A 25,415-nucleotide genomic window follows, 5' to 3' on the forward strand; every position below is an offset into this window, starting at 1 on the left:
CAGGAATACTGTAAATCACAGAATTCTACAAAAACACTATTCACTGAGACAAGGACAAAATAATAATATTTACGACCCGCAGTTATTCCGATTCACTAATAAGCAAAAACAGAAATACCGCAACTTTCGCAAATATATTATTTCTGAATCTCGTAACAACCGTAAACCGAGAAAGAGAGAAAATAGATTACCGAATCGATTCGGTATCAAGTGAATTAGTAAATTTCTCTCTCCATGTACCCCTCTATTTATAGGCTTTTTGAGGAGGTTCGCAAAAGACCGAAATACCCCTCAACATATGCCTATTTACAAGGTATGCTATTGAATGGATAAGTTCGATGACGTGTCATGTGGATAAGATCGATGACATGTGAAAAGACCAAAATGCCCTCGGTCCAAATTCAGATAATATCCATATACTTATTCTGAACAATTATATTTCTTGCGGTTGTTGTTTCGGTAACTTTTATACAACGTAACGTGTACGTTAATAAATTAACCTTTATTTTTGCTTGTCATCTTATATGACATTTATAATTTAATTATAACACGTATAATTAATTATAATAATCTTATTATTAATTATAATCAATTTATAATTAATCAACAAGATTCTCCGATTAGCTCCTGTTCGCTTCTCAGAGTGTGCTTACAAAGTTCCAAATACAACTAATTGTACTTGTTTTAAACCTTGAATCCACTCACGTCTAGGATTGCAAGTGCACAATCCTATCCGTGTAGTAAAATAAGGTATCGATCCTCAGGGACGGTTAAACTCAATTCTAGACTTTCACAAATCCAAGTTAGGTACTAGAAGTGCGAAGAGTTGGGTTTGATTTATTTATATTTCCTAATTTCAAATGAAGATTCAATTAACAGTAATGAAAGCAGTTAAAGGTTTTAGTTTTGAATCAAAGATAAAAGGCGTTCCTAGGGTTTCAGGTTTCATCCCAAACTTTGCCTTCTCTGGACCTATCATGCGACTCGCATCATCTCTGATGCGACCCGTATGATGCGACTCGCATCATCTCTGATGCGGGTCGCATGGCCCTCGAGCAGAGCTGACATGTGTTCGTATCTAAGTTGATTTCTTGTGCGAGGCTTCAACCTGTGGCTCTCGCCTACTGGTATCTAACCTAAATTGATTGTCTGGTTAACTAGAGGTATCTACAACCTTTCGATAATAGAAATTTCACCTCTCGGCTACTATTGATCTTAGATCTACCTCAAATGCTCAATCACAATTACAAGATACATCAAGGCCAAATTACTAGAAGAGATGCTATAGACATCTAACAGTAGACAATCAAGAAATCACAATCAAGCAAACAATGAATACTCAAACAACAATCACACAAGTTCAAACTTAGATCAAAACATCATTCAACTCAAAGACAAGGTTTAGAGACTACATCCTAACCCTAAGAACTAGAGATCTACTCAAGCATAGCAAAAGAAAGCATAAAAGAGAGAGAGAATAGGCAGATCATGATGAAGCTCAAAGATCCAAGGTGGATTGGAGAGGATCTTGCAATCTTCTCTTCTTCTCCAAGCGATCTCCAATCTCTCTCTTCTCTCTTGATCTTTTCTCTCTCCTTGAGGCTTTGAATCTTTAAATTTCGGAACTCCCTCTCTGGTAGCAGGGGTGGCCTATTTATAGGCTTTTTAAAACGAGTGCTTCAATTCTGGGCCTTTGCTGTCTGCTCTGGAAACTCGCGATGCGACCTGCATCAGGTCTGATGCAACCTGCATCGACTCTGATGAGGGTCGCATCAACTCTGATGAGGGTCGCATCGACTCTGATGAGGGTCGCATCGGCTCTGATGAGGGTCCCATCGGATGTGATGAGGGTCGCATCAGATGTCTCAGATTTCAGTAACTTCCCTGATTTTGCCCGTTTTCGCCTGATTCCTGCAAAGTAAGAACCAGAACATAGCAGTACCACATTCTATGGATATTCAATGTAAAATGCACCATTTGTTGGTTCAAAACATAGATTTTTGTATGGAAACAAGTCGAAATAATAGGTCTAATAAAGTGATATCAGCTCCTATACGGTGTGACCCAATAAGATATGTGTTATGTTGGTAAATAGAATTAAAACTGTTTTAACTTCTATAATCATAGGAGGCATATGATATCTGCACTATGACCATCCAATTACACAGATGATGCTGTACTGTACAATACCACGATCCAGTAAACTATTTACTTGTGTCAGTTCTTCTGTCTCATAGCTATCAGATCAGTTTCAAGATAGGTGTGTGTCATCCTTGCAAACTTAATCTTTTCTTGATCTTGAGCAGATTATCAAATATAATTACTCTTGTAATTATACCGCTAGCAGATAATCTTACTCTATCAAGGGGTCCAGTGATGCTATAGCTCGTATAGAGATACGAGAGACAATAGTACTTTTGGTAAACCATCACTTCCTCAGCTAAGTTATGTATACCGAAGAGCTACCGTTATAACTGCGTTTTACCGACAGCATTAGGTAACAATCACACATACACATTTCTTAGTAGGAACGAGGAATATATCATACTGTAGAACTTAACACTAAATGAAAACATTAATGACATGAACACAATTCCATTTAATGTTTCATTCGGGGTCTGTCAAATATCATGTTCCTAGAACATATATCCGTGTGATTAAAATGACATCTCTTGTCAGTGGTCTACAAAACTTGACCATCTTTTAATCCACACATTAACCTTATAGCGGTAATTAGTGTTCCTGCTAATTACCTCGGTCAGAGACTTTTAAGAGTATATATCATATGTATTATGAAGTTTCACAATTCCAGTCATGAACTCGGAATGATTCATAAATGCAATAATACTCAAGGCAACAAAATGATATATAATTAAACATCCAATTCATGAATAAAGCTTTATGATAAATTATTGTATTATTGACTTCTAGATTATTACAAACTAACAAACAGAACCTAACCCGCTCTGATACCACTTGTTGAATATTAACTTGAATAGTAGAAGAGAGGAGTATATATAACTAATTTCTTTTACTTAATGGAGAGTACATACAATGCTTGATTTATTTCTCACCCTCTCACTCTCACTCACTCACAGACACCTACATCCTATTTATACAACATCTAAGTCGGTTGACAAGTTCTACATTATTCTACCAACTTTTGCTAATATCGTTTTGATTCATCTAGAGTTTTCATGGTACTACATTAGAATATTCTAGTAGTCTTTTCATTACCGCCAATATAAGTTGATTGAGTAATTTCATGAATAATCTAAAAATTAAATTAGGGCTTGAGCCTTTCGGTGCTGATACTTCAACAAAGAACATCAGAAAGGAGAAGCTAAAATGCAATATAAATTGGAGCTGTTTAGTATTTCATCACTTTTTTTTTTTGTAAAAAGGCTGAAAGCCCGTTTCACTACGAAACTATTAAAATTACACTCAAGCGTAAAAGCAAGTTTAAGCTGACATAGTCAATCTCACCAAAATAGGAAGCAACAAAACATAACAAACAAGCAACCCTCCACACTGGAGGCAGCAACATAGCATAGTTATGAAATACTACTGAGTTTTCAACGTAAACATAACACAAACTGGGAGAGGTAAAACAAAAAATATTCATCTGCAGTATCATTCTTAGAGAGATTTTTAGGACTGGGAGCTATCATCTTTATCATCAGAAAGGAATATCACTTGTGTTTCAGCATTAGGTGAGATAGCCTGCATTGGGATGAGGGAAGTGTCTCTAGGCATCCACTGGTTCAGATCTTCATTATCAACACCTAAGCCTGTCCAATAAACCATTGTAGTGAGTATTGAAAGAATAATATGTCTACCAGAGGGGCAGTTTTATTTTGTAAACATATTAAGTTTCTTTGTTTCCAAAGGCACCAAGCAAAGGCACCAAAGGTGATCAAGAAGGTTTTTTGTGGTTTGATAGACAAGGAGAAAGCAAAGGCCATAATATCATCTATAGATGCTACTAGAGAAAAACACTTCTATATCGGTTGAAATTGCGTTCTGCCATCAGATTTTGAATCGTTGCCTACCACCCCGATAGGAAAAGTGTTCACTTTTTCCATCCGGTCGGATCCGATGGCGTTGCGCACGTATGCTATCGCTTAGAGTAACCAATCGATGGCGTTGCTTACATAACGACGTTATAAATTGGGGCCGTTGCGTATTCAATGACATCGCTTGTATTTTTTAAAGCAATAGCAGAGGTTCTTAACACAATGAATTTTGGATCTGTTTGTCGATGACAAAAGTCACATACACCATCGTTTTTGTTTTTGTTTTTGCTTGCATTGGCGCTGTTATCTTATCTTTGACATATGTTTTAATTTGAACCGTTGGTGATTTTTATATATATATATATATATATATATATATAGAGAGAGAGAGAGAGAGGCTAATGTGCTTCCGGTAGCATATGGACCGAAGTGCTACCGGTCCAAATTTGAAATTTCAAAATCCAAAAAGTCGATCTGAACCGTTCATCTTGTTCTCCATATTAATATGTGATTGGAGACCAAATTTTACATTTTTCTGAATTTTTTTACTATTTATTAAGCCACTTTGAAAATCGCTGATCCAACGGTGGCTTAACAAAACAGTAAAATCGTTGGATCAGCGATTTTCAAAGTGGCTTAATAAATAGTAAAAAATTTCAGAAAATGTAAAATTTGGTCTCCAAGCACATATTAATATGGAGAACAAGATGAACAGTTCAGATCGACTTTTTGGATTTTGAAATTTCAAATTTAGACCGGTAGCATTTCGGCCCATATGCTACCGGAAGCACATTAGCCTATCTCTCTCTCTCTCTCTCTATCTATCTATATATATATATATATATATATATATATAGAGGTGGGCTACGGTGAGTTGCGAAGTAAAACACGTTTCTACTTCACGCCGTATTTTTATTTTGAAAGTCCAAGTGACCGATCCGAACCGTTAGATGTTTAATCCATATTGAAATGTGCTTGGAGACCAAATTTTACATTTTTTGGAATTTTTTTACTATTTATTAAGCATTTTTTAAAATTGCTGTTTTGCTGTGAACAGTAAAAAACAGTAAAATTTTCTGGACCATCAGATCAGCGACTTTCAAAATTGCTTAATAAATAGTAAAAAAATTCCAAAAAATGTAAAATTTGGTCTCCAAGCACATTTCAATATGGAGAACAAGATGAACGGTTCGGATCGACGTTTTGAACTTTAAAATCGCAAAATATGAGCGTGAAGTAAAAAAGTCGCTTTACTTCGCAACTCACCGTAGCCTAGCTCTATATATATATATATATATATATATATATTTAATTACACCCCTATTAGGAGCTAGCTAGTCTCCATTTGCTAGTCATTTTTGAAACCCATCATTTGAACTAATAATTTTAAATATGCAATCAATTAACCAATATATAAATAAACAACATGCATAATGCATATTGTACCTAACAACAACATATATCACAACATTAATTATAAACCAACAAGCCATATATATATATATATAGTGTGGCTAATTTGCTACCGGAAGCACTTCGACCGAGGTGCTTTCGGGGCTATATTAGCATATGTGATGTTCAAACAACAAATCCAAACCGTTAGATGTTTAATCTATATTAAAATCTACTTGGAGACCAAATTTTACATTTTTTGGAATTTTTTTACAATTTATTAAGATGGTTTGAAAGTCGCTGTTTTTTTATGGTGCAGAATTTTAATAAAAACAGCGATTTTCAAACCATCTTAATAAATAGTAAAAAAATTCCAAAAAATGTAAAATTTGGTCTCCAAGTAGATTTTAATATAGATTAAACATCTAACAGTTTGGATTTGTTGTTTGAACATCACATATGCTAATATAGCCCCGGAAGCACCTCGGTCGAAGTGCTTCCGGTAGAAAATTAGCCACACTCTATATAATATATTAGCCACACTCTATATAATATATATATATAGAGTGTGGCTAATTTTCTACCGGAAGCACTTCGACCGAGGTGCTTCCGGGGCTATATTAGCATATGTGATGTTCAAACAACTGTTACACTTAGGGGCACCTCTAATTGCTCAAAAACTAAAATTAAATTGTAATTGAAAGTAAATAGATGAGTTTAGAGAAATTTGACACGCAGGATGTTAACGGAGTTCGGCAAAACAAAGACCTACGTCTCCGGGGCTTCGCAACCTTGAGTGGTGCGCCTTTCTATTACCTAATACGAAAGGATTACAACTTGTGAACCGTTGAGCCCTTACACACCAAGAGGGAAGTCAAACGACCAACTCAAAGAGATGAGAACAAGGTCTCTTAGTTCAAGCTACTCAAGAGAAACGCTCAATAGATCACTCTAACCTAATCTAAGTTGAGATTAGTGAAGTGGGTTTGAGGGATTTTGAAGTTTTAAGCTCTCACAACAATAGAGTAAGCTAAGCTATCAGAAAATCGCTTTTTAGAAGATTAGGGTCGGCTCAGATCAGTGGGGAAGAAACCCCACTGCTCTATTTATAGTGTCAGCTCAAAAATGAGTTGTTTGACATAAAACGTTACCAACGTTTTAGTTCAAAGTGCGATTTAGGGTTTTAATTTTCTGACGTTTGTAAAATGTTGTAACGTTTGTAAAATGTTATGTAACGTTTTCTCCTGTAAAAACTTGATCAAAATAGGTGTTATTTGAAGCTCAGAATTAATTAAAACGTTACAACGTTTTAAATTTGAATTTAGCATTAATACAGACAATCCTAAAACGTTATAATGTTTGGTAAAAACGTTACAATGTTTTAAGTTGTTTCTGAGTTTAATCAAGCTTTTACTTCAGCGTTTTTGACAGGTTAAAACGTTACAACGTTTTACAAATGTTACTAACGTTTTACCTCTGTGAAAACAACCTCAAACTTACTTTACCAAGCTTCTGATTTTACAATTCGTATTCTTGATAAAAGTGTTCGTGATTTCTTCAGTCCAAGCATATTACCTTGCAATTCCAACTCTTCTTGAACCTACATAATCTTAAAATAGAAGAAATCGTAAAATTCAATAATTGTATGTTTTTGCAAATTAGTCAAATAGACGAAAATGATTATTGTACGAACAACAACAACAAATCCAAATCGTTAGATGTTTAATCTATATTAAAATCTACTTGGAGACCAAATTTTATATTTTTTGGAATATATATCTATATATATATAGATAGAGGTGGGCTACGGTGAGTTGCGAAGTAAAGCGACTATTTTACTTCACGCTCATATTTTGCGATTTTAAAGTTCAAAATGTCGATCCGAACCGTTCATCTTGTTCTCCGTATTGAAATGTTCTTGGAGGCCAAATTTTACATTTTTTGGAATTTTTTTACTATTTATTAAGCAATTTTGAAAGTCACTGATCTGATGGTCCAGAAAATTTTACTGTTTTTTACTGTTCACAGCAAAACAACAATTTTAAAAAATGCTTAATAAATAGTAAAAAAATTCAAAAAAAATGTAAAATTTGGTCTCCAAGCACATTTTAATATGGATTAAACATCTAACGGTTCAGATCGGTCGTTTGGACTTTCAAAATAAAAATACGGCGTGAAGTAGAAATGCGTTTTACTTCGCAACTCACCGTAGCCCATCTCTCTCTATATATATAAGATGAGCTACGCTACTCCATGAAGTAAAATGCGTTGGTACTCCACACCGTATTTTCATTTAGAAAGTCCAAATGACTGATCCGAACTGTTAGATGTGATCTCCATACTGAAATGTGCTTGTAGACCAAATTTTACATATTTGGAATTTTTTTATTATTTATTAAGCAATTTTGAAAATTGCTGTTTTGCTATGAACAATAAAAAAAAGTAAAAATTTCTGGACCATCGAATCAGAGATTTTCAAAATTACTTAATAAATAGTAAAAAAATTCCAAAAAATATAAAATTTGGTCTCCAAGCACATTTCAATATGGAGATCATGTCGAGTGGTTCGGATCGGTCGTTTGGATTTTTAAAATAAAAATATAGTGCCATGGAGCACCAATACGTTTTACTCCATGGAGTAGCGTAGCTCATCTTTCTCTCTATCTCTCTATATATATAGAGTGACTAATGTGCATTAGTATACATATGGCCCAATATGCATACGGTCCAAATTTAAAATTTCAAAATCCAAAACGTCGATCCGAACCGTTCATCTTGTTCTCCATAATGTGCTTAGAGACCAAATTTTACATTTTTCTGAATTTTTTTACTATTTATTAAGCCACTTTGAAAATTGCTGATCCAACGGTGACTGCTGATTTTACTGTTTTGTTAAGCCACCGTTGGATCAACAATTTTCAAAGTGGCTTAATAAATAGTAAAAAAATTCAGAAACAATCCAAACGGTGACTGCTGATTTTACTGTTTTGTTAACGGTCGATCTGAACTGTTCAACATGATCTCCATATGAATATGTACTTGCAAACCAAATTTTACATTTTTTAGAATTTGTTTACTATTTTTTTAGATAGGTACAAAAACACTTGATGTGGAAATTCTGTACCATTCAGATCAAGTGATATTCTACCTATCTAAAAAAATATTAAAAAAATTCTAAAAAATGTAAAATTTGGTTTGCAAGTACATATTTATATGGAGATCATGTTGAATGGTTCAGATTGACCGTTAGAATTTTAAAAACTTAAATATTGAACCGTTGAATAGAGGCCCTCTATGCATACGGTCGAAATATATATATATATATATATATATATATATATATATATAGAGATGGGCTATGGTGCATTGCAATGCATAGGCCATGGTGTGCATTGGATCATAAATCACCGATTCAAAGTCCAAATGACCGATCCAAACCGTTCATCTTGTTCTCCATATTAATATGTGCTTGGAGACCAAATTTTATATTTTTTGGAATTTTTTTACTATTTATTAAGCCACTTTGAAAATCGCTGATCCAACGGTGGCCTCTGATTTTACTGTTCCAAACAGTCACCGTTGGATCAGCGATTTTCAAAGTGGCTTAATAAATAGTACAAAAATTCCAAAAAATATAAAATTTGGTCTCCAAGCACATATTAATATGGAGAACAAGATGAACGGTTTGGATCGGTCATTTGGACTTTGAATCGGTGATTTATGGTCCAATGCACACCATGGCCTATGCATTGCAATGCACCATAGCCCATCTCTCTCTCTCTATATATATATATATATATATATATATATATATATAGTGACTAATGTGCATATTAATATAAAATTTTCAAAGTGGCTGCTGATTTTACTGTTTTGTTAAGCCACCGTTGGATTAACAATTTTCAAAGTGGCTTAATAAATAGTAAAAAAAATTTAGAAAAAATAAAATTTGGTCTCCAAGCACATATTAATATGGAGAACAAGAGGAACGGTTCAGATCGACTTTTTTAGTTTTGAAATTTCAAATTTGGACCGTATGCATATCAGCTTATATGCTACCGAATGCATATTCGTCACTCTCTCTCTCTCTCTCTCTCTATATATATATATATATATATATATATATATATATGAGGTATGATGAGATATGAAAGGCATGAGGCATTGGAACCCTCCTCATATATATATATATATATATATATATATAGTAAGGCTACGCTACTTCGCAAATTAAATGGTCTGTTTTGCGTCTGTGACCGTCCAATCTGAATTTAGATTTGTGTAGATTTGATTTGATCAAAACTAAAAAATGTCACTGAATTTCTATTGATCACTTCTCCAATACTGGAGGTGTCCAGTTTGGTAAAATCCCAACTCCCATAGTTCTCTCTCATGCGAACTCTCTCTCTCTCTCTTAGCCCCAGCCTTAAATTGCCTCTTTTCGCTCCTCTCCTTTCTCAGCACTGATGTGATTTTGGTAGCTTAACAATTTAATCCCTAATTCCAATAAAATTCGGTTGCAAGCGCACGATCTTATTGCTTAGTAATTTGGGTATCGAACCACAGAGAGGTATTGTAAGTACTGGTTTACCGGTTTTCAATAATCTAGAGAAGCAAATATTGAGTGATTTTGTTATAAACTGAATTATAAAAATGCTGAATGAATTAACTAAATGCAGGATAAATTATAAACTAATGCAGACTAAATTCCAGAACCTCAGCCTGAATTCCAGACAGAATGCAGGATGAATTGTCTGAATGCAACTTAAATTGATAGAATGCAGATTGAATTCCAGAAACAGAAAATGATGAGAAAAATAAGAGGGAATGAATATCTAGGATTATGGTTTCACTATGATACTTTTAATTATGTATTTCTAATTGTTTTTCTAATATTTGGGTTGCAATTGTTGAGGGGGGGTATTATCCTAAGGTAAATATTTATCCACTTTCGTGGCTTCGCACCGTATCTAGATTAAATAGGTCTCCTACGTTCGTGGCTTACCAGTTTTAATCTAAATCCATTAAGCTATTTGATAACCCATGTTTTTCCCCAAAAGCCTTTTGGACTACTTTCGTAGCTCCGAGTACTTAAGTTTGTTTATGTTGTTCGAGCAATTCAATTTCTCCTTTCGGTCCATCACCAAATTTACCTAGTATTGTTTGCATAACTATCGCTATTTTAAAAAGTACTTCTAATATAAATTTCTCCTTTCGGTCTCAATTTAATATTAGTGAATCCCTTAATAAAATAAGAAATAATTAAACAAACCATTCAAGAATTCATAAACAATTCAACATCACAACCACAAATAAATTCAAACAACTAAATTAACATAACAAAAGTGTCAAGTTACTCCCATATCCCTAGATAAAATGTTTAGCCAAGCATACTTTCAACACAAGCACAAGTCATATTCGATTTCATTAAAATCAGAAAAATAAAAGAAGAAGGAAAATTAAAACCTCCCTTAATCAAATATTCTTCCCTTGCTTTCGGTTTTGTCTCTGCCGAGCCTTCACCTTTTCTTCAATTCCCTTCGGTTTGCCTCTGGCCGAATATCCCAATGAAATTCCAAGTAACCGAATTAAAAATGCTAAAAACAAAGATGCCCCCAAGTCCCAGTCAGAGCCGAATATATCAGCTCTACTCAAATCCAAACTTTTGGTAATAAAATCAATTGCGCCATATACACAGCAATCCAATTGCCTTAATTTGCCATAAGAGAGAAATGTGCCAATCTGCCATAATTAAATCAATCTCTAATTAATAGCTCCTGCCAAATCTCGGCCACCAATCAGAAAATAAATTAATTGGTAAGAATTGATGCGGCAGCCAAATATGAAATGCATTAGTTGGCAGCAAAATCATAGATCCATTTTTTTCTTCATTCGGCTTGATATTCTTGATCTTCTGTGCACATGCAGATCGCGCGGTTTCGTGCTCTAATTCTGCAATAATTAATAACTTGCGCAGTATCTTGTGTCTTGAGTAACATTAACTAAAAATAAACGAAATGACAGATAAAATGCAACAAAACATGATGATTAAGGCAAGTTTTGGGTCAACTATGTGTCAAATAATGCGTTAATATATGGTTCATCAAGCACCGACACTATCAGGCCCTCTCCTTTCATGATTTGTGTCTCTCTTCTCGGCCTCTCCTTCAAATCCTTTATCAGATTCGCCAGTCTCTCTCTATCGGATTTCCTCTCTAGCCCTTGGTATTGTTTGTCAATCTCCACCTTCACATTATAAGACCAAATTTCAATGTATCCCAAATTCAAGGCCATTGAATTAGAGAAGGGAGTAAGTGAGAGACTGATATTTCAAAAAAAAAAAAAAATTCTAGCTGTGTAGAAAAGCTTATTAGCCTACATTGGACCTCAATTACGATTAGTCACCAACTAAATTAGCCTATATTTTCTAGGTTCATTTTGAGTCCCAGGTCCTAATGTGTTTAAGGATTACAAAGCTTGCTGAATACCAGCTTCAAGCTGTATTTGAAGAAAAATAATTGTTATTCTTAAGTGTAGAAAATGAATTGACTTTTGCACCAACCAGATTAAGCTTGATTATGATTTGTTATGATTTGTGATACTGATATTTCATTTTTCTTATTTTTTTATTGGCTTTCTTGATGTTCAATTGTGGATATCAGTACAGAAAAGAAATTTGCTTGCCGAGTACGTCGTGGCCATAGAAAGATAGTCTTCTCTGGTTCGAGGAAGTGTCTTCGGCTGATGCCACCAAGCTCCCAATAGCTGATGAACTAGGAACTAAAATTATAACAACATGAACTGAATTATATGAAGTACAAAACTCCTTTAACTTCACAAAATTCTCAATTCAACTAGCACAATAGATGAGGAAAAAAAAAACATAAATGTAGCATCAAAATTGTCATGGCAAAGCAGCTATATCTATTACCTAACACTTGTACCTCCCTAATCCACATCACCCTTATAAGATACCATTCTGAATAAACCACATTTTTTATAGTACAAACAACACAGATTCTTCATCTACCCCTCCCGGCCCCCATTAAGTAGTAGCACGAAAGTTCACGCAACGGTGACTTGGCAGCTAAACAAAATTTCACATGGTGCATGTATCTCTTGCTTCCCATGGTAACATGCATGGTCAAATAAAAAAACAACCACACAAAGACAAGGCAAATGCATTGGTTGAGTCAAACAGCGCACTGCCCTGTCTTACACCTGACCCGGCCCGACAGACAACCTAGATTCAGGCATAGTAGAATTACGGTGATGGTTAGGATTACGGTTGGATTTTGTGCTAAAAAGCCATTCCTTCTCATCATTGAACTAGACTAGAAATATAAAGTTCATGCTGGTATCATGTACATTTATCCAATACAGACAAAAAACAAAGTAAATGAAAAATCATACAAGATAAGAAAACATAAACAACATACCATGTACAAAACCATATTTGAAGCATCTTTCCTTGTCAGAGTATTTTGTGGTGATGTTCTTGCAAGCTTCTGGTACATAGAGTATTTTGTGATCATGTACATTTATCCAATAAAACTCCTCCTGTGTAGTTCCTGCACAGTCTGTCCCAAGCCAGGATAAAGGAGGAGGGTTCGTGATAGGCTTGGCGAGCCAGCGGTAAAAAACCAACCATTCTCTTATGAAATGAAACCCATAGATATTTCGTTGGGGCGTAACCCTCATAGTGACGCGCCATATCGGAACTCGGGTGTGGTGTTAAATGAGCAAGGGCCGGGTCGTCACCTCATTAGTGGCGCGCTACATCGGCGCCCGGATGTAGTGGTAAATGAGCAAGGGTCTTCGGACCTTACTCGACAGGTGCGGAGGGCAAGGAAGCTAGCAGAGGAAAGTAGGATTCGTTTAGGTAGTTGGAATGTAGGGACCTTAACAGGTAAGCTAAGAGAGATAGTTGATACTGCGATTAGGAGACGTGTAAATATCTTATGCGTTCAGGAGACTAAATGGACGGGCCAGAAGGCGAATGAGGTGGAGGATACAGGCTTCAAACTATGGTATACAGGAAAAGAACGAAACAAGAATGGAGTGGGCATCTTAGTTGATAAGAGCCTCAAGAACAGAGTTGTCGACGTTAGGAGACAAGGGGATAGGATCATTCTAGTTAAGTTGGTAGTTGTGCATAAGGTTTTGAACGTCATTAGTGCGTATGCCCCACAAGTAGGTTTAAGTGAGGCTGCCAAGAGGGAATTTTGGGAAGATCTTGATGGCATGGTTAGAGGGGTGCCTAGTAGTGAGAAACTTTTCATAGGAGGAGATTTTAATGGCCATGTTGGTACAACTAGTGGGGGATTTGAGAGGGTGCATGGAGGTTTTGGATATGGCGATAGGAACCAAGAAGGAGAAGAGATCTTGAATTTCGCCATAGCTTATGACCTCATGTTAGCTAACACTTTCTTTAGAAAGAGACAATCCCATATAGTTACCTTCAGTAGTGGCCAACACTCTAGTCAGATCGATTTTGTCCTTACTAGGAGAGAGGACAAGCGAGCTTGCGTAGATTGTAAGGTGATACCTGGAGAATGTATTGTTTCACAACACCAGCTTCTGGTATTCGATTTTCATCTTCGGATACGTGTTCGGTAGGACAAAGGCGCTAGAATCACAAGGACGAAATGGTGGAAGCTCAACGGGGATGCCTCACGGGTGTTTAAGGATAGGGTGATTGGAGAAGGGGCATGGAACATAGAAGGAGAAGCAAATCACATGTGGGAGGAGATGGCAACTTGCGTTCGAAAGGTGGCTATAGAGGTGTTTGGAGTGACAAGAGGAAATAAACGAGAACCTAAAGATACTTGGTGGTGGAACGAGGACGTGCAAAAGGCTATCAAGGAGAAAAAGGAATGCTACAAATGCTTGTATCATCACAGGAGTGAGGACAACATTCAAAAGTACAAAGCGGCAAAAAAGAACGCAAAGAAGGCGGTGAGTGAAGCAAGGGGTTGTGCGTATGAAGATCTATATCAGAAGCTAAGTACAAAGGAGGGCAAAAAGGACGTTTATAGGATAGCTAAACTCCGCGAGAGAAAGACGAGAGACTTTAATCAAGTTAAATGCATTAAGGACGAGAATGGTGGACTTCTGGTGAAGGATGACGAGATAAAGAATAGATGGAGAGCATACTTCGACAAGCTATTCAATGGAGAGGATGATAGCACCACGATCGAGTTGGATGACACTTTTAATGACACCAACAAAAGATTTGTTAGGAGAATTCAAGAGTTTGAGGTGAAGGAGGCGTTAAAAAGGATGAAAGTAGGCAAGGCGTTGGGGCCTGATAACATCCCCATCGAGGTGTGGAGGTGCCTTGGAGACGTAGGAGTAGCTTGGCTAACTAAGTTGTTCAATAGCATTTTCAGATTAAACAAGATGCCTGACGAGTGGAGGAGAAGCATATTAGTACCAATCTTCAAGAATAAGGGAGATATTCAAAGTTGTACAAATTACAGAGGGATTAAGCTTATGAGTCATACAATGAAGCTTTGGGAGAGAGTCATCGAGCATCGCTTAAGAAAAGTTACAAGCGTTACGAAGAACCAATTTGGTTTCATGCCTGGGAGGTCGACCACGGAGGCGATTTTCTTGATAAGACAACTTATGGAAAGATATAGGGAGCAGAAGAAGGATCTACACATGGTATTTATCGACTTGGAGAAAGCGTACGACAAAGTACCGAGGAATGTTATGTGGTGGGCTCTTGAAAAGAAGAAAGTTCCAACAAAGTACGTTACCCTCATCAAGGATATGTACGATGACGTTGTGACTAGTGTCAGAGCATGCAATAGCGAAACCAATGACTTTCCTCTTAAGATAGGACTACATCAAGGGTCAGCTTTGAGCCCCTACATTTTTGCCCTGGTGATGGACGAAGTTACAAGGGACATACAAGGGGAGATCCCTTGGTGTATGATCTTTGCTGATGATGTGGTGCTAATCGACGAGAGTAGGATAGGAGTTGATAGGCAACTAGAGTTGTGGAGACAAACTCTAGAATCGAAGGGTTTTAGACTTAGTAGGACTAAAACCGAGTATATGAGGTGCGAGTTCAGCGGTGTCCGGTCAGATGATGGAGATGTCACTTTGGATGGACAAGTAGTGCCTAGGAAGGACACCTTTCGATATCTAGGGTCGATGTTGCAGAGTGATGGTGAGATTGATGAAGATGTTAGTCATAGGATTCGAGCGGGGTGGGTCAAATGACGACAGGCATCTGGCATTCTATGTGACAGAAAAGTCCCCCAAAAGCTCAAAGGCAAATTCTACAGGACGGTTATCAGACCTGCGATATTCTATGGTGCATAATGTTGGGCTACTAAAAGGCAACATGTTCAGAAGATAAGTGTAGCAGAGATGCGTATGTTGCGTTGGAGTTGTGGGCATACAAGACGAGACCGCATCAGAAATGATGATATACGTGACAGATTTGGGGTAGCACCGATTGAAGAGAAGATCATCCAAAATCGTTTGAGATGGTTTGGACATCTCCAAAGGAGGCCTCCTGAAGCACCGATGCGTACTGGAATTATAAGGCGTATCGAAAACACAAGGAGAGGCAGAGGTCGGCCACGATTGACATGGGATGAAGCAGTAAAAAGAGACTTGAAGGAGTGGAATATAGCTAAGGAGTCGGCTTCGGACATGAGCGCGTGGAAGCTAGCGATCCACGTACCAGAACCATGACCTAGTGCTGGTTAGGGATTATTTAGAGGTAGTATTATAGGTCTTAGGTCATAGGAGTAGGAAGTTGGAGTCTAGGATGTAAGCTTAGGACTTTGACCTCTACGATTAGGTAGAATATAGTTAATATTAGTATTAGCATTATTACTACCACTTTCACTTTCACTTTTATTTTTATTACTTATCTTTATTGTTTGATTGTGATTGGGTTTCATTTCTAGCCTACCCCAACTCGTTTGGGACTAAAGACTTTGTTGTTGTTGTTGTTGTTGTTGTTGTTGTACATTTATCCAATAAGACATAAAGAGTGATGTTTTATCCTCGTAATATATGTTTAAATAAAGAAACTGTGACAGTTAATCTAGTACTAGAGTTAGGCAAATTCTATTAACCAGATGTGTTCTATTTAGTGCTTGACAGTTGTTTAGAAGTTAATTTTAATTGTTGGAATGAAGATGCTTTAAGGGCTCCAAGAAAGAGGATAATATATCACTGTGATAGCATACGTAACAGCTTCTCTGATAAACAAACCTAGAACAATATAATACAAAAAACTAAATCTAAAATACAAATTTCAATTATATCAAAACTAAACCTAGAACAATATGTAATAGCATCGTGAAATTGGTGCTAGATTAGATCAGACAAATTTCAATTATATCAAAATCAAAAGCTTTTTAAAAATAAAATAAAATAAAACAACTGTCCTAATTTCAGTAGAAAGTGAGGTCAATTTCAGCAGAAAGTACCTTTTCGCATTAGGAAACAAGCAAACAACAATGTATATTTACTGAGCTCAATTATCAAGTAAAAATAATACACAGATAATCACAAAAGGAAAAGGTATATAAATATGAATAAAGTTTAGATCTAATCAATGGGACCAAGAGACGGTGGAAGGAACTTAGAGACAAGGATATCATGGAAGCAGGCAAAAATGGCTGAAGCCCTGTCATTTGGAGAAACCTAGCGGTGGTGACGTGGATCCGATAGAGAGAGACTGGCGAATCTGATAGAGGATTTGAAGGAGAGGTCGGGAAGAGAGACACAAATCATGAGAGGAGACGATCTGATGGTGTCTGATGACTCTAAATGAGACTACTAACTTTTAGTATATATAAATATATACTTAGTTACTCTAATGCTACTCTGTCAGATTACAAGCGCATAATCATACTGTGTAGGACTGACAAAAAAGCTCGTGGCTCGTGGCCCGCTTGGTATTCGCCCGTGAATCGATTGGTAACAGCTCGTTCGTTAGTGGATCGAGTTAAAATTAGCTTGCTCGCTATATACTCGAGCCAGAATTAATGAGTTTGAGTTTGGCCTAGCATGGCACGAGCCAGCTCGGTCGTTAACGAGCTATTTAATATACATAGTTTAATCGGATCCGTCCACTTCAGATTAGGGATATTATGGTCTATGGATGTTATAGCCAGTGTTATGATAATTGCACTTTGGACTGTGTTTAAGTTGATTGGTAATTTTGTATGGAATATGTGTGAATTAATTATAAGCAATTAAGTTAATTTGTATGAATTTGTTTGGTTTGATATGCATGAATTTATTCTGTGAATATATTTGTATGAATTTTGGATTTTGATATATTTGTATGTATGAATTTAGCTGTAAAGTTAATTTATAGTATTTGATTTGCTTAATTATAATTGAATTAAGAGTATTCCTCAGTAATTAGTCATATAAATATTATTTTATTTTAGCCATAATTGATAAGATGTGTTATAAAAATTTAAGATATAGCAGGAAAATAAATATACAAATTTATAAATCTGCCAAGCTAGTAACGAGCTAGCTTGGCTCGCTCGGACAAACCACGAGTCGGTCTTGAGCAATAGTTTTAGCTCGGGACCTAAAATCCAAACTCGCTCGCTCAGCTTGATATACTAACAAGCCGAGTACGAGTGTGACCTAGCTCGCTCTTTAACAACTCGTTGCCACCCCTACTACCGTGTAGTAGTATCGGGTGTCGATGGATAGATCTTAGTAGTTTAACAATAATAACACTAGTCTAGGTTCTAAGGGTTTGTTTGGGTTGCGTGAATACTAATTAGATAATAAATAATAATAATAATGATAAAGTTACAGGTGATTTTACAGTTTACTCTGGCAAGGATATAGGTGGAGATGCCAATTGCTATAAACCATGTGAAATTTTGGATCCTCTAGAGTTTTGGATGAATTCCTTCTAATTAACTCATTATCACTACCGCATACGGCCTTTTGTCACTGCCGTATGTGATGTAGACCACCCCGCAGAGCAGAGCCACATACCGATACTATAATTCTCCACATATTACTTGGGTTTGGTTCTATGCGTATTTTAAAGGTTTTTCGACTCTAAGGCCAGCTTGTGGGGGACAATTCTGATTATCACAGGATATAATGTAATCAAACCACTCACACCAATCTAATTAATTATATTCCCCTATTACTCGCTAAGTAATAACCCTAAACCCTATTCATTAGAAGTAATAAATAAATTCCTAATTAAATCTCGAGGTGCTATCTAATCTATGTCCTGCCAAGGGAGCTGATAGGGGTCAAATATGTCACTATTTTCCCTATCACTTAGTCTATATTATCGCCATTTATCGAGTTACAATTACTTATTTTATAGAGAATCAGATTTTTTTTTGTTATTTCACTTGATTTTAGAGAATTGCAGATTTTCAATGATCTTGGAGCAAAAACAGGCATAAAACACGCAATTTTGACACCTCAGCCTCAGGCGCACGGATGCCTCCATCTGCATGCTATCCAGAAACGCTACCGCAGACCGTTATCCCGCCCATTCAGATCTCAGCCAAACTGCATGCTATTCCAGCATCCGCACGCAAAAACTGCCAGAACAACAGTTACAGGTCTAACTTCCTAATCAAGGTCTATTTAAGCAATTGGACGCCTGGGAAAGAACTCTCTCTCGAACCACAGAAGAATATACACATTTGAGAGCATGTTCACACTCAAGCATATACACAAAGTTTCAGGTACAGCTAACTATACCCTTTTAAACTGTGATTTAGCTTTCGAATTGGGTTGCAAGTGCACAACTTTCATTCAATAGTACAATCAGGTATCGATCCATAGGGACGGTACAGTTCAACTCTGAACCCTTGCTTGTCTCAGTTAGGTACTAGATTTGAGAAAAGATTGGTTTGATTTGTTTAAATTCCTAAATTCAATAATAGAAAAGGAAAGCAATTAAACGTTTGGTTTTACTTGATTTTAAAATGAAGTTTCTAGGGTTTCAGATTTCATCCTCAACTCTACCTCTCTGGACCCTCACGCAATTCGCGTGCTTTCGCACGCGACCCTTGTGACGCGACCCGCGTGGTCCTCGAGTGAATCTAGCATTTGGCCTGTTTTTGAGTTATTCACTTGTGTAAGGATCTGTTGACCGTACCTAATATTCCTAAACCTCAACTCTCGTTTATTGGCTTAATGAACCTAGTAAGGATGTGCAACTTCACCTTCTTAGATCTACAACCTCAAACTCTCGTTTACTGGTGTTCAACCTAAGTCATTTGTCTGGTTTGCTAAAGGTATCCACTATCTCTCAATAGATGGAAATTTTACCTCTCAGTTACTATTGATCTCACCTCTCGGATCTAAGATCTACCTCAAATACTTGATCTAATTGCAAGAAACATCAAGGTCAAAGTACTAGAAGAGATGCAAGAAACATTCAACAGTAGACATCAAGATTCATTCAAACAATCTCAATCAAGCAATGGAAGAATAATACTCAGGCAAACAAACGCAAGAAAAACTCAAATTCAAGTTCAATGCATTACAAACATAATTTTAGATTACATCAACCCTAGAAACAAGTAAGATCTACTCAAGCATCATAAAGAAAGAGATAAGAGAAGAAATCATGATAAAACCGAATGAAGAAATGGATCTAGGAGGAATCTTCAAATCTTCCCTCCTCAGCTCCCTTTCTTGAACGACACTCCAAAGAGCTAGGTAGTTTGAACTTCTTGAATTTTCTGAATGAATCTGGTTAGTGGCAGAGAGGGGTCTTTTATAGCCTTCCCAAATGACCCTTCCAAATTTGGGCCTTTGCTGGGAAACTCTGATGCGAGTTGCGTCAATAGCGATTCGACCCGCATCGCATCTGTGGTAAAGTCAGGGCGTGATGCTACCAGCATCAGGTCTGATACCACCAGCGTCAGGGTATCAGAATGTCAGTAACTTCCCTGATTTCACCAGTTGTCTGCAAAATAAGAATGAAAGCGCAGCAGTACCACATTCTATAGATATTCAATGTAATAGACGCTATTTGATGGTTTAAAATGCAGATTTTGGTACGGAAATTGGTCAGAACAATAGATCAAATATGGTGATATCAGGGCACTTAGAACTAGGGTTTCACTATAGTGGAGGCTATGCAAAAGAAAATCACTAAGGACTAGCAAAGTCTCAACTAGAAGAGAAGAAAGGAACAAGGCGTAAATACGGCGTGCATGAGATAAGAGACATCATACGTGTTCTCCCTCCATCTATCTCTATTGCTCTCCCTCTTTATGTATTTTGTTTCTTTTATTGTTGAACCCGCCATGAGCGGCTAAGCAACCCTATTCTAAGGTGAAGACATGTAATAGTTTAATCTAGTTGTTCATTTATAATTATCTTTGCACTTGATCTGAATTCTTTGAGATTTTATGCCTTGTGTTCTTGTTTATTGTGTGCTTAAAATGACCTCGTATGCTTGGAGTGCGCAATCCACTCATACATAATTGAGGTTAACCAATATCCAAAGAATATAAGTTATCCTAGATACAAGTAGAACAGAATGACCGGTTGACCGCTTGTATTCGAACCACAGTTAAGGGACCTATTGGGAAGTGGTTTAGCAAACGAATGTCGCATTCCTGATAGTGGGGTAATCTTCATTATTGCTATTACCAAAGGTTAGAGGAAGGACCGACCAAGTTAAATTGATCCTTTTGTAATATTAGTAATTAGGACTTATCATTAATCTACATGCAATTGTGCTAAGTATCCGACAGATACTTACTCAGTTAGGGTGTTGTGAGACTGACTAGAGATCAACACTAGGATAGAATTAATAACTCTCAGATCGTAGAGATACCAGTATCGGGCATGTGCGGTTCTGATCAAACTGTGTGCGATTCTGACTGGAGTTGAAACCAGACTTTATATAGTTTACCCAAACGTGTGCGGATGGTGACAGAGCCGTATGCTATTGAGTAAGTTTGCAATTGACATGTATTAGCAATAGCATGTGGATGGTGACAGAACCATGCGCTATTGTTATGACAACCAGAACCTAGATTAAACAAGTTTGAATGATAAAATGTCTGATTCCCTAGAAGTCTATATTCTAAACACTTAATCTATTACTATTTCTTTGTTGTAATCTAACATTACAACTAAGAAACCAACAAACAATCAACCAAACACAAAGAACCAACCTAAAGGAACCGATAACCTAGACCTTAGTTTACATCTTAGATCTCTTAATACACCATCCATGCGGATCGACACCCCAATCTATACTACATGGTAGATTTATATGCTTGTGAATCGACAGTAAGTAGAAATTAGGGTTATAAATATTATTAGCATTGATTTCCACCCTATCAAGCTTTTTGGCGTCGTTGCCGGGGATGGTGTAAAAATTCTCACGAATTTTTACATTGTCATTAAGGTGTCCAAGTTACCAAACTGAATCTAGGTATTTTAGTTCTTTTAGTTTTCTTTTCTTAATCTTTTTTCTTAAATCTTTCTCAATCTCTTATTTTCTTCTTGTAGGTGCATACACTGGCTGGATACACGAGATCCAGTCTAGCTCTCAACGCAAACAAGAAGCTAACCCCTCATCTCTCAACTTCAGTCAAGAGGAAGTACATAAGGAAGCAAGACCCCTCTAAGGGAATTCTGCCCAAACCTTCCGAGATGTCTTCCAATAATGGAGTTCTACTGGACCCACGATTACAACACAATCAACAAGCTCCACCCAACTGAGTGGAAGCTAATGAAGAAGAGACTAGACCTATCAAGGACTATTCCATACCAAATGGGGAGCACAACCGAAGCAGTATCCGTAGACCTACCAATGCTCAAACCGAACTCAAGACTGTTTTAGCCTAAAAATGTGACACATAAAATATAACATGCATCATGGCACGCTAAAATGGACCTAACTTAGAATCAAGGGCCCATGGTAGTCCAACATTACTCAAAATGTGCATCTCTGTGATTTGGATTGCCCCGACACCTGTCATTATTTTGACCATAAATTGATCAAATCGGGTCCAATTTTATACAAAGTAAAATTATGAGAAAATAATAAAAGGATACCTTCAATTCTTATGTTAGAAGTTTTCCTAGAATCATGATGCAAAATATGGTAAAGAAATGAACAAAACACAATGCAAAAAATATTTTCCCGACAATCCTGGTAGGATATCCTTGGCAGCAACCAGTGTTCGGGCCATAAGTTTGTCATATAGAGCCGAATTGAGATGAAATAAATTATCTTAGAAAGTTCATAAAAATATGCACAATATTTATGTTTCAGGTCTGGGCATAAATCTAGTGTATCATGGAGGGATGATTAAAGTTATCATCCCAAGATCAACATGAGCTGGACAGCTGTTAATATTAATTTCAACCATATATCGGTCATCCTAACTCCGATTTGGGTGATGTAAATTTATATAAAACCTAGACGAAGATACCTACGACATTCATGAAGGAATGAAACCAAAAATCTGGACGGATCATGATCATAAGGTCCGTACAAAATGAGATACAAATATTATCGTTACAGCTTGCTCTGGAAATCTGGACCGCCTGGAGTAAATTGATCATAGTTGAGTCATATAAACTCAGATTTGGGCACATGAATATGCGTTGGAAAGGTGAGACAAAGACCTACAACTTTTATGTTGTACAAAAGTGCATCAAACGAACTTATAACGTCCAAAAGATCTGATGAATGACTGATTCTCAAATTAATGAGCTGCTTTTAAGGGCTGAAATTAATATGGCGTGATTCATGGCTAAGATCCATCGACGCCATTACTCTTGGACAGCTAGGCCACATCAAGGCACTCCTTGGCAGCCAAGGCACCTTCTCTATCTATAAAAAAGCCCCTAGTGCATGGAGAAAGAAGACAACCACCACTACAACAAAACGGTTTTACTGCGACCGGTATCAGCGACCGGGGCTGACGCCGGTCGCAGATAGTTGATTTTCCCCAAAAAAAAAAAAGAAAAATAAAAATAAACGACAACCATTACTTTCAGCGACCGTATCTGCGACCGGCGCCATTACCGGTCGCTGAAAGTTTTTTTTTTTTTTTTTAAAAGAGCGGAATTAATTTTTTTCGCCCCAAACCCACAGAAGCGCGCCTCCGCCCTTTCTCCTCCTCGCGCCAGCGCCAAAACCCTAACCCGCGCCACCTCTTCCCCTCCTCTCGCCATACAACAGCCAGCCACCTCTTCCCCTCCTCTCCTCCTTCGGGTCTCCGCCCTTTCTCCCAGTTTTCTCCCGCTTCTTCTTCGCCCTCCTGTAAGTCTCTCTCTCTCTCTCTCCCTCTCTTGCTGTCTTGAGGGATAAATAATCGTATTCATATTCTAGATGAATCTTGCTGTCTATACCATCGTATTTTGTTTGACAAAGATTTTTTGGATTTTGCTGTCTATAGAAATATGTTGTATTTGATTATTTTTTTTTGTTAAAGTTGGTGCTTTGAGGGATAAATACGGAGCAGATACGGATTGGACCAGCAGAGGCTATCGGTGAACCAGCAGAGGGAAGGATCGAAGGCTTTGATCAGGTAAATCGATTGCTTAATTTTTTTTTCCTTTTCTCTCTATTTGGCACTCCATACCTACATATCAGGTTATTTTTAATAAACTTGGACACATGTGTTGCGGTAATAGAGGAATATGATGCTGCTTCGACCCATTTCGTAAAATAGTCAATAGCGACTAGAATAAACTCATGACCATTCGATGTCTTTGGGTTAATTTTACCGATAATATCAATTCCCCACACAGAGAAAGGCCAGGGGGAGGATAAGTTATGTAAACAAGAGGAGGGGGCATGAATAAGGTTACCGTGAACTTGACACTCATGACATCGCTTTACGAAATTGCAACAATCCGCCTCCATGGTTAGCCAATAATACCCTTGCAGCATTATTTTCTTGGCCAACATCAAGCCGTTCATGTGTGGACCACATACTCCGGCGTGCACTTCTTGCATTATTTCTTGGGCCTCTGTCTCATCGACACACCGAAGGAGGATATGATTGGGAGATCTCTTATAAAGGTGGTTTCCACACAGTGTAAACTGCATGGCTAAGCGTTGTAGCGTACGTTTATCGGTTTGATTGGCTTCTATTGGAAATGATTTGTTCTTGAGGTATTGTTTTATGTCATGGTACTAAGGTAGGTTTTCGTGTGATTTGCTAGTTTCAATATGGAGGCAATATGAGGGTTCTTTGTGGCTATCTATTTGGATTGTCATGGTTTCATCGGTTAATTCTATCCAGGCTGCTAGTGTGGCTAAGGCATCAGCATAAGAGTTTCGGTTTCGGGGTAGGTAGGTGAACTCAATTTCAACAAACTCCTCTACTAATTTTTCTAAGTACTCAAAGTATGAAATTAATTTTTTATCCTTAGTTTTCAATTCCCCTTTTATTTGACTGATTATAAGGAGTGAGTCACCAAAGACAAGGAGATGAGTGACATTTTGTTCTAAAGCCATTTTTAACTCGAGTACACATGCTTCGTATTCTGCCATGTTATTAGTACACTCAAATTGTATTTTAGTGGAAGCCGGGTATTTACTCCCCCATAGTGATTCTAGAACTGCCCCTACACCTTTCCCATGTTTGTTAACCGCACCATCAAAATAGACCTTCCATGGTAAATTTATATTGGTACATTGTGAGGTATTTGAGGTGGTAAATAATATATCTTCATCAGGGAATTCTTCGTTTACAGGTTCTAGATCAGAAATGGCCGAGTCAGCTAAATGATCAGCTATGACTTGGGCTTTCATGGACTTTTGAGTGATATGGGTAATATCAAATTCGGATAAGAGTAGCAACCATTTGGAACTACGACCCACTAATGCTGGTTTCTCGAATAGGTATTTGTCACACCCCAAATTTTTACCATCCGGAGCGTGATTATATAAGCATCTTCACACCTTTCCTTGAAACGTCAACCTACGTCGCCAACAGAAAGGAAAAGAAAATAACAAAACGGAGTCAGCTACAAAGCTCAGTA

The 25,415-nt window shown here is 37.1% G+C and overlaps 1 protein-coding gene across 1 annotated transcript; it reads right to left on the minus strand.

Moving 5' to 3' along the window:
• Nucleotides 1–24,564: 24,564 nt before the first annotated feature.
• On the minus strand, nt 24,565–25,185 carry LOC144574657 (uncharacterized). The gene has a single exon (XM_078324665.1). The coding sequence runs from the start codon at nt 25,183–25,185 to the stop codon at nt 24,565–24,567; it is 621 nt and encodes a 206-aa protein (XP_078180791.1).
• Between the last annotated feature and the right edge of the window lie 230 nt (nt 25,186–25,415).

The sequence above is a fragment of the Carex rostrata genome, chromosome 23 (genome assembly GCF_964058835.1).
Source record: "Carex rostrata chromosome 23, lpCarRost1.2, whole genome shotgun sequence".
Lineage (NCBI taxonomy): Eukaryota > Viridiplantae > Streptophyta > Magnoliopsida > Poales > Cyperaceae > Carex > Carex rostrata.

Bases quoted from the DNA above. Each gene is read 5' to 3' on its own strand.
- LOC144574657 (XM_078324665.1), bottom strand. From the start codon at position 25,185: ATGAAAGCCCAAGTCATAGCTGATCATTTAGCTGACTCGGCCATTTCT.